A 13514-nucleotide genomic window follows, 5' to 3' on the forward strand; every position below is an offset into this window, starting at 1 on the left:
CCCAAAAAAATTACATCCAAATATGCCCCTTCATAGTGCGATCCTTCATACCAAATTTTATTTCCATAGCTTTATTTATGGCTTAGTTTGGCACTTTATCTGTTTTCGGTTTTCGCCAAAGAATGTTCCTCCGAACGATGCCCCATTAAATTTGAATTTTCTGTTTATTTTCTTTATAAAAGTAGGGAACCTCGAAACGGATCACACTTTAGTGTAGTTGAGTCTAAATTTTTGAATACGTTTTTATCATATCGAAAATATACTAATTTATTAATCGGTTTAGGTATCTCTAAATTGCAACTGAATTTCTGTTCATATGACATGAACTTCTGTCTTGAAGATTGTACTAATCTATAAACTGCTAGTCTTTAACTGTGATCTCATATCTTATGTTTTTATGATCTACTTATTCCACATTATAGATTCTTTTAGTTCTAGCTCCAATATAGTTCTCTGACTTTCCACTAGTTCTAATTCTAAACTAGTATTATAGTGGCCTTTCTGAACTATACTCTTGAGTAGTTTTCTCATATATCTTTCTGTTCTATTGATATGAAACCCTTTCCTAGACACTGTGGTAATATATTACTCTAAAGCTTCAGAATTTTATTTCAATTTTGAAGAGAGTGTGTGATAACTTTTGAAAAATTCAAGAAAACTTCTTTATCTCTCTTTTTATCATGAAATGTTTCCCATGAAACAAACGAAACCCCAAAGAATGCGAAATGCAAATAATTACTCGATTTGTGGCATGGGACAAAAATGGGAAGCCAGACACTGGCTGTGGTTAGAACTTAGCTAATTTGGCAGCCAACAGCGCACTAATATTCATTTGCTAAACGAGACAGCGATTGCTGGTTTCGCCATCATCTTCCTGTCGTTGAGCTCATTTATTTTGCATTTAAGTTGCGTCGCGAATTCGTGTCGCCTTTGACAATACTTTGCAGCTTTTCGACTTCCTCGGCTGCGCATTATTCGCTGCCATTGCCTGCTTACCGCACAACTTTGGCTTTGTTTCCTGCTATAATGCTCCATATTTTCCATATCCTTCCCGGCCTTTGACAGGCCTTTGTTGCGCCACCGTCATGCGGTTGCATTATGCTAATGTCAGTTTCTGTGCGTCACTTTCTTTTGCGCTTTTGCAGCGCCTGCAGTGCGCCCGGAAAGAATATCGCAATAAAGGAATTACTTAATTACGCTCGCTGCAACGCCAACATATCCCTATTTACATAGTATGTACATAGATAAATGGCTGGCAAATATGCGCTGCGCAGTGGCTGTGGGAAGGGAAGACGCAAATTGAAGTAAGCAAATGTCTGCGGCGTCAGCCATAATTACACATTTCCTTAGCCGCATGTTTGTATTGGCCCAACATGCGGGCATTGCATTGTTGCCATACAATGGCACACCAATAACAATAGTGGAAATCAGGGCCCTTGCAGCTCCAACAGCACAGCCTTCCTTCCACCTTACACTGGCTGCCTTTCTGTTTGCATTGCACTGGCATATGCCACATTTAAAACCCTAAAAGTCGGCTAATATTATAGAACGGTCAAAAGCACATGTCCCATGTTAATTTCAATTGCCAAGGGTTTATTGAGTTCAAATTCTCGTGTGCACTTCAGCCTTGAACAAGCGACAATTTGCGACATGTTCCAATAGTCTTCTATTCCCTTATTAAAATCTGGCATTATAAATTATGAGAGACCGATAAAGTATCATATATTTGAGTTTTAACGACCACCATAATATATGAAAGTCCATGAAACCCAAATTTACTTTCAGTGGCACAATGTTATGGTAACAATAACTTCTCTCACGTTTTCGGAAATTTGCTTCATCCTTTTGTTTTTATATTAAGTATTTTTAGTTGTTAATTTCAATCTATTAACGAGACCATATAGTGGATGCTTAACCAGTAGTTATACAAAACAAAATTTAAGTTCTATTTTTTTGAATATTCACAATAATCAGCGACGACCAGCCAAATATATTTGTCAAATTATTTAAGTTGAGAATTATTACCGGTGGTTAACTAACCAGATTTTAAATAAAACAGCACATATAAGACTGCAGCCATGAGCTGGTAAAACACAATTAGTTGAGCCTTATTCGTTAGTTTGCCCTATGCTCCATCAAAGAACTATGGGGAAATATCGAATACGATTTTACCTGCCATAACTCCACGTCAAACTAACTTTAAACCTTACTTTAAGTAAAAAAGAGATTTAACACAAGAAAGGACTTTTCCAACAAAAGGTTTTAAATATATTTATTTATGTATTGTATTTCTGGTATCCTGCTGTATCTGGATCTTAAAAGTGCAAATATCGTGATGCAATTTGAAGCACTTTGGAGTTTGATTTTTGTTCGTCGAGAGAGAGCTTTACTTTTCAATTGCCTATCCAGTCCAAAGTAGCACCTATTGGCAAGAGTGATTCTGCGCTGGATTTCGAGACTGACATTGTTGGTGTTGTTGATGCTGATTCCTAGGTATACGAAATTATCTACGACTTCGAAGTTATGACTGTCAACAGTTACGTGGGAGCCAAGACTCGAATGCGCTGTTTGTTTGATGACAGGAGATATTTCGTCTTGTTCTCATTCACCTCCAGACCCATTCGCAGAACAAATGGCGCGGTTGTTGCTTCCGATGATATCAATATCATAGGCGTACGCCAGCAGCTGTACACTCTTATAGAAGATTGTACCTTCTCTATTTAGCTCTACAGCTCGTATTATTTTTTCCAGTATCAAATTAAAGAAGTTACACGATAGAGAGTCACCTTGTCTGAAGCCCCGTTTGGTATCGAAGGGATCGGAGAGGTCCTTCCCAATCATGACGGAGCTTTCGCTGTTGCTCAACGATCCTCTTTTCACGGGTCTTCTCCAAGATTTTGCGCATGGTAAATATGTGATCAGTTGTGGATTTTCCAGGTCTAAAGCAACACTGATAAAGTCAAATCAGCTTGTTAACGGTAGGCCTTAGTCTTTCACACAGAACGCTCGATAGAACCTTATAGGCGATATTTAGCTTATCCCACTGTAATTGGCACAGATTGCGGAATCTCCCTTTTATGGATTGGGCAGAGTACACTGAGATTCCAATCGTCAGGCGTGCATTCTTCCGACCATATTCTGCAAAGAAACTGATGCATGCACCTTATCAGTTCTGTATTTCTTAATCAAAAGATTATTTACATATATATTTGGTTCTATAATTGTTAATCAAACAATTGCATTTACTCATTTATGTAAAAGAATAGAATTGAAAAAATCATGCAAAAATACAGATCTGAAGAGTAAATCATTAATTTGTAATCATCAATAAAATTGTGCAATATTAAATGATTTTCAAGCATATTTTTATTATTATTTTTTCTTTACTGCTCGAAGTATTAACAGCATGTATATGCTCATTTGCGAGTACTCCGACATTTAACACTGAATTTTTATATCTAGCGTATGTATACATATATATAAAACAACAATAATACATGAAAATTGCAATTGAATTAATGCGAGTGAAATGCGCTAAACGGATATATTATAAGTAAATGAATTAAGTGTGTGTGAATACACTCATGGCCACAATGCATTAAGGAGATGCAAATGAAGCAGTCACAAAAAGACAGTGTCAATTTGCAAATTAAACTGTAAAGAAAAAGAGAGAAATTAACTACTTAAATGAATAAAAACTTACGCGTTGCACTTCATTATCCTTTCGGATTTTCATCTGCCCATATTTCACACGCATTCGAATTCTCACGAATTGGCAACTGCAAGCGAAAGTAAAAAAAACGAAAAGAAAGGAAACGCGAAATGTAACGGCATTAAAATGTCAACTCCATCATTAAATTAAAATGTGTCAATTCAAAAGGATAAAAAGAGCACAAAAGAGCAATCATATGATCAACTATGTATGTATACCATCAAATGAGCGTACCAAATTGCCAAATAAAAACAAAAGATTTCTTTATTTAAAATTTTTATAGTAAATTAATAAAAATGCAACTCTCTCAACTCACTTTCCCCTTTATAATTGCATTTTTTATTTTAACATTCAATAAATTTGTGTGCTATTCCTTTTCATTGTAGAAAATGCGTCAATTCCAAAAGACGCTCGAGGACTTGAGTTCACGCGTCGCCTCGGCCGAAGCTACGAAGACATCATGGTTACCACCCGTTTCCGCACAGGAGGCCACTGAGCAGATTCAACATTTGCAACGCTTGCGCGACAAAATGACCACCGCCGGTGCGCTGTTGGACGATTGCAACGAACAGCAGGCATTCTTCACCGCCAATCAAGTTTTGGTACCCGCTGTGTGCCTATCACGGCTGGAAGATTTGAACACAAGGTGAGTGCGAAATAAATGTCGGCAAATTTATAAAAAAATAAGTCATAAATTATTAATTTAGAGCGCTTTGGTTTCTTTTTATCTATCTTAATATTTTTTAAACTTTCAAATCTTTTGTTTTTTTTTTTTGCGAAAGCCAGATTTTCAGAAAATAATTTTTTTAGGAATGATGTAAGCTGTAGTTTCTAAGGAACTTGTAAGAAATTCAATAAAAAATGTCTAACGCATCCTAATTGTCAAAGGGACTGCACATCAAACCACTCTGTCATGACCTTACGCTAATATGACGTCAGTAAAACAGCTGATATCTTTCTATTGATCATTTATAATCGTACATTCGTATGGTTTTTAATTAGCTTTAACATTCTATACATTTTGTCTCAACTCACCCTTCACAGTTGATCGGTACGTTAAAGCTCTTCAAAAATATCCTCCGAGCTACCAGATCATAAATTTTTGGCAATCGGAACCTATAAAATTGTCTAAGTGAGCCCTAGTTTGATTTCCTTTCAAAATCAGATTATTATTTAAATCACATATCGAATATTTACAAGCCCCAACAGAATGTCTTAATACTTAATTGACTAACGCCTGGAGGCAAAGGTGTGAACAATTTCTCAGTGACTGGGTCGTCAGAAGGTTTTGATGGTATAACCGCTATTATTAAAGTGTTTTTGAATTTTGTTTGTTCACTCAGAATTAAGCAATTGAGAATTAAGTTCCTTTGAGTCTTCTAGCGATTTAATGCTGTATGGCAGGCGACTGGGGTGAACTAGAAGAGCATTTGTCACCTACCAGTACGTTTCTTCTAGCATTATATTTGTCCCTTTCAAAATTTAGCTTTGCCAAGCTTTAGGGTTTTAATCGGCATCGACGAGGTAAGGCCACCGTAAGCTCGTTGTAGAAATTGTTTTGTAGATGATGAGGTAGAATCATCTCCACACTTCCTTCTTTAGCCATCCAGGAGAACCAGTGGAATTAGAAATAAAATGTGAAAATTCGTGATGAGTTCAAAAGCATCCGAAAACAGAAAGCTTTCCCAGTTTAAATTCCAATTTGGGAAACAGCGGTAGAATCTAATACGATTTAAATTCCTTTGAAAATAAGATAATAATATAGATTAGCTCCACAATATGTTGGTCTCTAGTGCAATGAGCCAGAGTACTTCATTATAAAAATGGTTTAAATAAAATTAAAAAAAAATGTTAAATATTTTTTAACCTCATTTTTTATTGCAATACTTGCAGAATGAAACTTCTACAAATTGCAATGGATGAACGGCAAAAGATACTTTGCAACGCTGGTGCTAATCAAGCTTTGGAGAATGGCGAAGATGGGCGTACAACATCGAATAGTGGCACAATTGGGCCATTACCTAACCTAGGACAAAGCGTAAAGCCACCTTGGGAACGTGCAACGACAGCAGCCAATGTGCCTTACTACATTGAGTGAGTATTAAAAGTTCCGAGCTCAAGGAGATTATTTCAAATGTTTCTTAATATATTTATTATCACTTATAAATATTTTTTAGGCAAGTTTTTTTTTCCCAATCGGGGTCATAAGTTAAAGACCTAACCAAACATTTTATGAGTTTTACTTGTTTTCACAACTTTTCACTTAACTCTGTCTTTTTTCACTTTCCCTCCTCAACAGTCACGAACGCGAGACCACGCACTGGGATCATCCAGAAATGATTGAATTGATGAAGAGTTTGGCTGATCTTAACGAAATCCGTTTCTCCGCCTATCGCACAGCAATGAAATTACGCGCTGTGCAAAAACGTTTGGGTGAGTAGACGACAAGAAAAAGAAGTCAAAAATAACTAATTGCTCTGCAGCACGTGACCACCAGCGTAGAGACCGCACAGCAATTCACGCAATAATTTTAATAATTTTACAACTTTGTTTACCCCAAAAATATAGCGCTCGATCGCATACCCATGTCCACTGCCATCGAATCGTTCGATCGTCATGCGTTGCGCGCACAAAACGACAAACTCATCGATATACCCGACATGACGACCGTCTTGCATTCGCTCTATGTGACAATCGATAAAATCGACTTGACTTTAATGCTGGATTTGGCCATAAATTGGATATTAAATGTTTACGACTCGCAGCGCACTGGACAGATACGTGTGCTGAGCTTTAAGGTGAGTGCGCTTAACGGTATATATTTCACCCATTTTATGCACTAATGTTTTCGCTTGCTTTTGTTTGTGTACTCACACTCACACACAGGTTGGCTTGATTTTGCTCTGCAAGGGTCATCTGGAGGAGAAGTATCGTTACCTATTCCGTTTGATTGCCGACCCGGAGCGCAAAGTCGACCAAAGAAAATTGGGTTTGCTGCTGCACGATTGCATACAGGTGCGTTGTTGTTGTTGGCAGTTTTATATGACACGTATGAAACTGAATTGCATAAATTTCTTCTCCCGCAGGTACCACGCCAGCTGGGCGAAGTAGCCGCTTTCGGCGGCTCCAACATCGAACCATCGGTGCGCTCTTGCCTCGAGCGCGCTGGCATCTCGCAGGAAGGTAAGCACCTTCAACGCAAAATTCAATTACTTAAACGCCCTTAATGAAAACTATTAACCGATCACTTGTACCACGAAAATCCATCATAAAAATACATATTTGCCTATTTAACCGTTAATTAATTACATTGTAAATGAATTTTCCGCAATTTCCAAGCCACTCAATTTCACCGACTATTAAACAACAATTTTTTTATGCAACTCTTTTCCATCTCTGCCGCAGCCATTGACGCCAATCAGGAAATTGCCATTGAACAATCACACTTCCTCGGCTGGTTGCAACACGAGCCGCAAAGTTTAGTATGGATGCCGGTGCTACATCGTCTGGCAGCTGCCGAAACGGCCAAACATCAGGTGAGTGCGTTTCTGCATTGTGTTTGTACACTTCCTGCTCCCAACAGGCGTCCGCCCGTAATTGATGGTGCCAAGGCGCTGCAAGGCGCTTACGACAAAAGTCTTCTTCCCACATTCTTGCAGTCCTCGCAGCCATGTGAACCCATTAAGCCAGCAAGTGCGGCAGTATTCACTCACTTAACGGCAATTATTGCACTGTTCACCACAGCTGCCATCAGTACTTCCTGCGCTCTTTCGCCAAACACCCATCGCATTTACATTCTTCAAATTCCCCCCTCATATTCATTCTCCTCACTATAGCTTATGCCTGAAACGCTCACATACATAAATATATCGCACCTATTACATATATTCGTCCCCACCCCTATACATACATATGATGTACATATCTACGGCTTTGCCACAAGCAGTTACTAAATCCAATATTTGCATTTCTCGGTAACCCACTCGTCGCTTTGTCGTGGCTAACACCTTCGTCCGCCGCAATCGTAACCACAACTACGCACATAAATAACTGTTTCCCACCTGTTTATTAAAATGGCCACCATGCAATTGGCGAATTGATGACAACAGGCAAAATGTAACATTTGCAAGGAGTATCCGATAATTGGTTTCCGTTATCGCTGCCTCAAGTGCTTCAATTTCGATATGTGCCAAAAGTGTTTCTTCTTCGGACGCAATGCCAAAAATCACAAATTGAGTCATCCCATGCACGAGTATTGCACAACGGTAAGTAGCAAAACGAAGAGCTAAATGAAATATACATAAGTAGATGAAGATAACAATGAGTGAATGGTAGATAAAGTTAACATTAGTGTGAATAAGATTTAGAGAAAAGAGCTGACAATAATATATGTATAAAGATAAAGATAACAGCGAATTAAATGTAGATAGAGATTTTAGTAATCAAAGATTAGATAAAGAAAAAGATAAAGATAACAACGAATCATTTGTCGATCCGAACAAGATATTAATAAAAAGATTTAACAATGTATGAATGTTAAATGAAGATAATTTAACTGTGAATAAGATTTAGATAAAGATAAAAAACAATAAAGTGTATAAAATGAAGATTTTATGGGATGAGAAACGGATAACGAAAGTTATCATTAAATAAGATACAGAAAAAATATAAATTGAAATATATAAAAATAAATAAAGACATAGATGAAGCCAGTAATCGAGACAGAGATAAATATAGAGATCGATAAGAATAGCGACATAGATAAAAGAGATACAAATATAAATAGAGATTGAAATAGGTATCGAGATGGTGGATAAAAAGAAAGAGAACGATAGAATGAAGAGAAAGATAGAGAAATTGTGACAGAGGCAGATAGAGATATACTCGTTATAAGCTCAAGCTCAGCTTTAGTGCTCTTTAAATGAGCAGAAGATATAGCCACTTATTAGCAATGCTTAATTTCATATTTATACACCAAATTCCAGACCACCTCAACGGAAGATGTTCGCGATTTCACGCGTGCTTTGAAGAACAAATTCAAGAGTCGCAAATACTTTAAGAAGCATCCACGTGTCGGCTACTTGCCGGTACAAAGTGTGCTCGAGGGTAAGCTTAACGGCTTTAACAATCATAATGAGAACATTTTACTCAAACATACTATATACTCCGACTGTATAGGTGACGCTTTAGAGAGTCCCGCACCGAGTCCACAACATACCACACATACGCTGCAAAACGATATGCACTCACGCCTCGAAATGTATGCTTCCCGTTTGGCGCAAGTCGAGTATTGTACCGGTTCGAATTCAACGCCCGACAGTGACGATGAACACCAACTGATCGCCCAATACTGTCAGGCATTGCCCACAAATAACGGTAGCGGTCCCAAATCGCCAGTTCAAGTAATGGCAGCCATGGACGCCGAGCAACGCGAAGAGCTGGAAGCGATTATACGCGACTTGGAGGAGGAGAATGCCAATTTACAAGCGGAATATCAGCAATTGTGCAGCAAACAGAACAGCACCACACCTGACGCAGATGGTGGCATGCAGCACTCCACATCCGCCATGGGTGGACTAGCGGCGGGCGCTAATGGCGGTGGTCAAGGCGAACATGGACAGGTAAGCGCGTCAGAGAGTGAAAAGAGGGAGAGTACTGTTCACTCACTATTTACATACAATTCATTTTACAATTAGGATATGATTGCCGAGGCGAAGCTGCTGCGCCAACATAAGGGTCGCCTCGAGGCGCGCATGCAAATACTGGAAGATCACAATCGCCAACTGGAAGCGCAATTGCAACGACTACGCCAATTGTTGGACGAGCCGAATAGTGGCGCGGTGAGCGCCGCCGGCTCAGCATTGAATTCCAAACCGAACACATTGCAAACACGCTCCGTGACCGCATCGCAGCTGAATACCGACTCGCCGGCGAAAATGAATCAACAGAATGGCCATTATGAGCAAAACACAAGTGAGTAGGCCATAGCTTAAGGGGAGGAAACGTATGTTTTCAGAAAGATGAAAACGATGTAAAAGCTAATTAGCGTTATTACTTATCGATTTATAAGCCATCTATATAAACTTTTTTACAGTTATAATCGCACTTGAATTCAACACATTTGATTAACGCGAAATACCTATTTGAAGCAAAACTGTTCAGTTCAAATATGTAAAGATTTACGTGTCTACATTTATAATATTTGTTAGCAGGTGTCACTGTATGTTTCTATTATCACAGTAGACATACCGGCCCTATCAGAGGACACCTCCATCATGGTATCCCTATGTTTTCTATATACCTTATATATTAAAACTGTTAAAAAGCGAGACCACGCCCATTTATAAATAAAGCATGATTAATTTCGAAGTTCCCTACTTTTTTAAAGAAAAAACACAAAAATTCAAATATAATGGAGAATGTTTATCATAATTCGAAAGAACATTCTTTGGCATTTATTTTTTAAAGATTGTCTCTTTCAAATGTTGTCCGCCACGTCTCAAATGGTCGATCCGTTGAGTCCAATTTTCGATGACTCGTTTGAACATTTTGACTGGTAATTGGCAAATGACACACATGATGTTTTGCTCCAAGTCCTAAATCGAAGCATTTTACATATCCCCACAAAAAAATACGGTGTAATATCACATGATCTCGGTGGCCAATCGATCGTCCCAAAGTGTGAAATTCCGTGTTCACTGAAGTGTTACCTCAATAAATCCATTGATTGTCGCGATGTGTGGGAGGTGGCGCCGTCTTGTTGAAACCAAAGTTTCAATTTCAGACATCAAACATTTGGTTATCATGGCGCGATAACGATTGCCATTGACGGTTACGTTCTCACCGGCATCATTCTTGAAGAACTATGAACTGATGATTCCACCGGCCCACAAACCACACCAAACCGTTGTTTTTTCTGGATGTTATAGTAGCTTTTGAAGCTCTTCAGGTTGCTCTTCGTCCCAAATGCTGCAATTTTGCTTGTTTATATACCCATTTATCCAGAAATGATCTACAACGCTGAACAGAATTTGGCTCGAAAACGTCGGATGTTCTTGGAACTTTTTAAGAGCCCATAGAGCGAAGCGATGTCGCTTGGAGCGGTCGAGCGGCTTCAGTTCTTGCACAAGCTGTATTTTGTTAAGTTTTCAATTTAAGATCTCGACGCCAAATAATACTGAACGAAAATAACATAACATGACATGGACTTTTAAAAAAAAAGGCTATTGAAAAAAGCACCTCTACTTAGATCAGCTGTTTGGTTTAGGTTTTAGGTTTTATATTTTACAATAATTGAGTAAAATGCAAATTCATTTACTTTTGAAAAACAAATAAATTAAAAACTAAGTTTACAAGCTAATTATTATGTATGTATGAGTATATATGTATCATAAATGTAATTTTCCAATTACAACCTTTGCTAACTCTTAATTCTCTTTGTATTTCTCCCTTTAACCGCACACTGTGTTTTTTTTTTATAACGGAAATATTTGCCCTCCCCGCACACCGGACACCATTGTGCTTGTGTGTGTGTGTATGTTTGCATCATACAAAAACTGTCGCTAAACAAATAATCGCCAATAAATTTTGCCAACAACCTTCAATGTACCTACAACCTGCAACAACAACTAATGCACTCCTTTACTACAATCCATACATATATGTGTGAATATTAAATCAATATAAAACGGATACGTCAACAACAACAACGATAACCGGAATATTCACTATTCTATTACCTGCTCACTAACACGTTACGTTGGCTGATTACACCGTTTTTCCACATCCCACCACTCGACGCGCTGTAACTAAACTAATTCACTTGCGCCACGACAACGACAACAACGTCACCTAAACCACAACAGAGGGCATGATGCTACCCGGCATGGGCATGATCAATATTGGCAATACTGGTGCGGGCGGTGGCGCTGCTGAGCATATGGGTGTTGGCAAACATCCGCTCGGTCCTGGACTGGTAGCGCTACAACAACGCGTAGCTATAAACGCTGCTGGCGTCGGCGGTGGTGGTATGGGCATGATTGGTGGCGGTCATGGCGGTGGCGGTATGAGTCACATGGGTGGCATCGCTGGCATCGCTGGCGCAACAGGAAACGGTGGCATCGATATGGGCGGCGTTGGCATCGGCGCCGGGCAAGGCTTCATGTTGGACGATGGTCGTCCACCACCGCCGCCACACTCGAGTCTGCTGCACAATATGCCTGGTAAATGATGGTGAAAATGCACGAGCAGCATGACGGCAACAATAACAATGTGCTGGCAATTTGCATGGCCATTTCTTTAGTTTTATTTGCCATTTTTGTTGTTGTTTGCTGGGTTGATTTTTCTGATTTTGTTGTCATTTCGCTTTCCGTTGATTTGTTGTTGTGCCTTTTTCGTTTGAATTTAGCAAATTTTCGCAATTCTTTTTCTGCATTGATTTTGCTTGCGGCATTTTTTATGCGTTGCTAATTAATTATTGTGTTTGCTTTTATTTATTTTATTTGCTTGTTGATTGTCGACCACTTTCGACGTTTTCTCTTCGGCCGCTAAATGGACTTAATTGATTTCAAGTCAAAATGTATGCGGAAATTCGATCTTATTTTCAGTTTGTTTGCTGTGATTTATTTTATTTTACAGTTCTTAATTTTAAGTATTTTTAGAAAAGCAAAAAAAAATCGGTTATAAGCCTTTTCCCTTTACAAATACTACTATAACTCACATTAAGACCCTTTTTGAGAGTAACACATTGCTCCAGAAAAAATGTTGAGTGGTGTAAGCTCATTAATTGATTATCATTGTTTTTATATATTTACAATCTTATCTCTAACCCCTTAACTCAAATCCCTACAAAATTAATTTTTAACTGTTCGTCCTAAGTTGTTATATTTTTTAAAGACTCATCCGTTACTCGGAACGTCATACATTTTTTGCTTGAATGATATATGATTTTTTTTCATATTTTTTATATATAAACAAAATAATATAATAATATAAGCATTATTAAATTATTATAGTATAAATTAATATAATTATTTATTTTAATAAAAACAAATTAATAATTTTTTCAAATTTCAATCCCTTTTTACTAATACATCTCCCTCTCTCTCTCTCTTTCTAACGATCTATTGCTTACATTGGATATGCCACGAAATAATGGATAAACACTCATTGTTGAATAAAATATATAGATCACGCATAAATAGCTGAATATTAAAGTCAAGGAAATTTTTTACGAAAATATTGATTCAAACGGTAATTTGAATATATGCAAAGTGTATTCAACAAAGTGAACCACGTATATGACATTTCATTTTTTTTACCCGAATTTGACATTTTTGTTGCCATTGATTTAACCCATACCTTTATTCAAAAATTCAAATTTTGAAATTCAAAAGAAAACAAATTTCAAACCCAAAAAAAATATTTTTTAAAGGAATAAAAGAAAATGCCGAATACTTTCTGCTTATGCAAAACAACTCATGGAAGCAATTTACTAAGGTTTTGTGCTCCAACTGACAAATTGCAAACAATTTTATCAATATACATATATTATATTGTTAAAGTTAAAAAAAGACGGGTTAATGTAAACAAATACATGAATTGTTTACTATTTTATTGTCAAAAACGGGTATGTCAAATACTTAGTTCACTTTGTTGAATACACTTTGAATATATGTATGTTGGAAGTAATTGTTAAATTAGTTGTGCATAAGGCTCAAAATGCTCTTTCCAATCTTCAAAGAAGTTCTGCTGGCGATACAGTTTTCAGCCGTCGTGACTACACAGGCTTCTCCCACTGGTG

The 13514-nt window shown here is 37.7% G+C and overlaps 1 protein-coding gene and 1 long non-coding RNA gene across 12 annotated transcripts in view; one reads left to right on the plus strand and one right to left on the minus strand.

The window, feature by feature from the left end:
- The window catches only part of LOC105213669 (dystrophin, isoforms A/C/F/G/H), a 397492-nt gene that overhangs the window by 377449 nt on the left and 6529 nt on the right, over positions 1–13514 (plus strand). For 8 of the 11 annotated variants that reach the window (XM_054232196.1, XM_054232193.1, XM_054232202.1 and 5 more), the window contains 12 exons: positions 4099–4358; positions 5606–5806; positions 6012–6145; positions 6281–6510; positions 6599–6727; positions 6799–6895; positions 7118–7248; positions 7822–7977; positions 8698–8818; positions 8891–9333; positions 9409–9685; positions 11578–11934. In XM_054232196.1, coding sequence (XP_054088171.1) covers positions 4099–4358; positions 5606–5806; positions 6012–6145; positions 6281–6510; positions 6599–6727; positions 6799–6895; positions 7118–7248; positions 7822–7977; positions 8698–8818; positions 8891–9333; positions 9409–9685; positions 11578–11934 — 2536 coding nt within the window. Of the gene's footprint in view, positions 1–4098; positions 4359–5605; positions 5807–6011; positions 6146–6280; positions 6511–6598; positions 6728–6798; positions 6896–7117; positions 7249–7821; positions 7978–8697; positions 8819–8890; positions 9334–9408; positions 9686–11577; positions 11935–12900; positions 12965–13514 lie in introns of all 11 variants that reach the window. The other 3 variants (XR_003752425.2, XR_003752426.2, XM_011186655.3) reach the window with 3 other exon arrangements.
- LOC128922282 (uncharacterized) lies at positions 1911–7913 on the minus strand. Its single transcript, XR_008471506.1, has 3 exons — positions 7774–7913; positions 3704–4338; positions 1911–3149 (listed from the first exon to the last, which is right to left on the minus strand). It is a non-coding gene; the product is annotated as an uncharacterized LOC128922282 (long non-coding RNA).

The sequence above is a fragment of the Zeugodacus cucurbitae genome, chromosome 2, assembly GCF_028554725.1.
Source record: "Zeugodacus cucurbitae isolate PBARC_wt_2022May chromosome 2, idZeuCucr1.2, whole genome shotgun sequence".
NCBI classification, from domain to species: Eukaryota; Metazoa; Arthropoda; class Insecta; order Diptera; family Tephritidae; genus Zeugodacus; species Zeugodacus cucurbitae.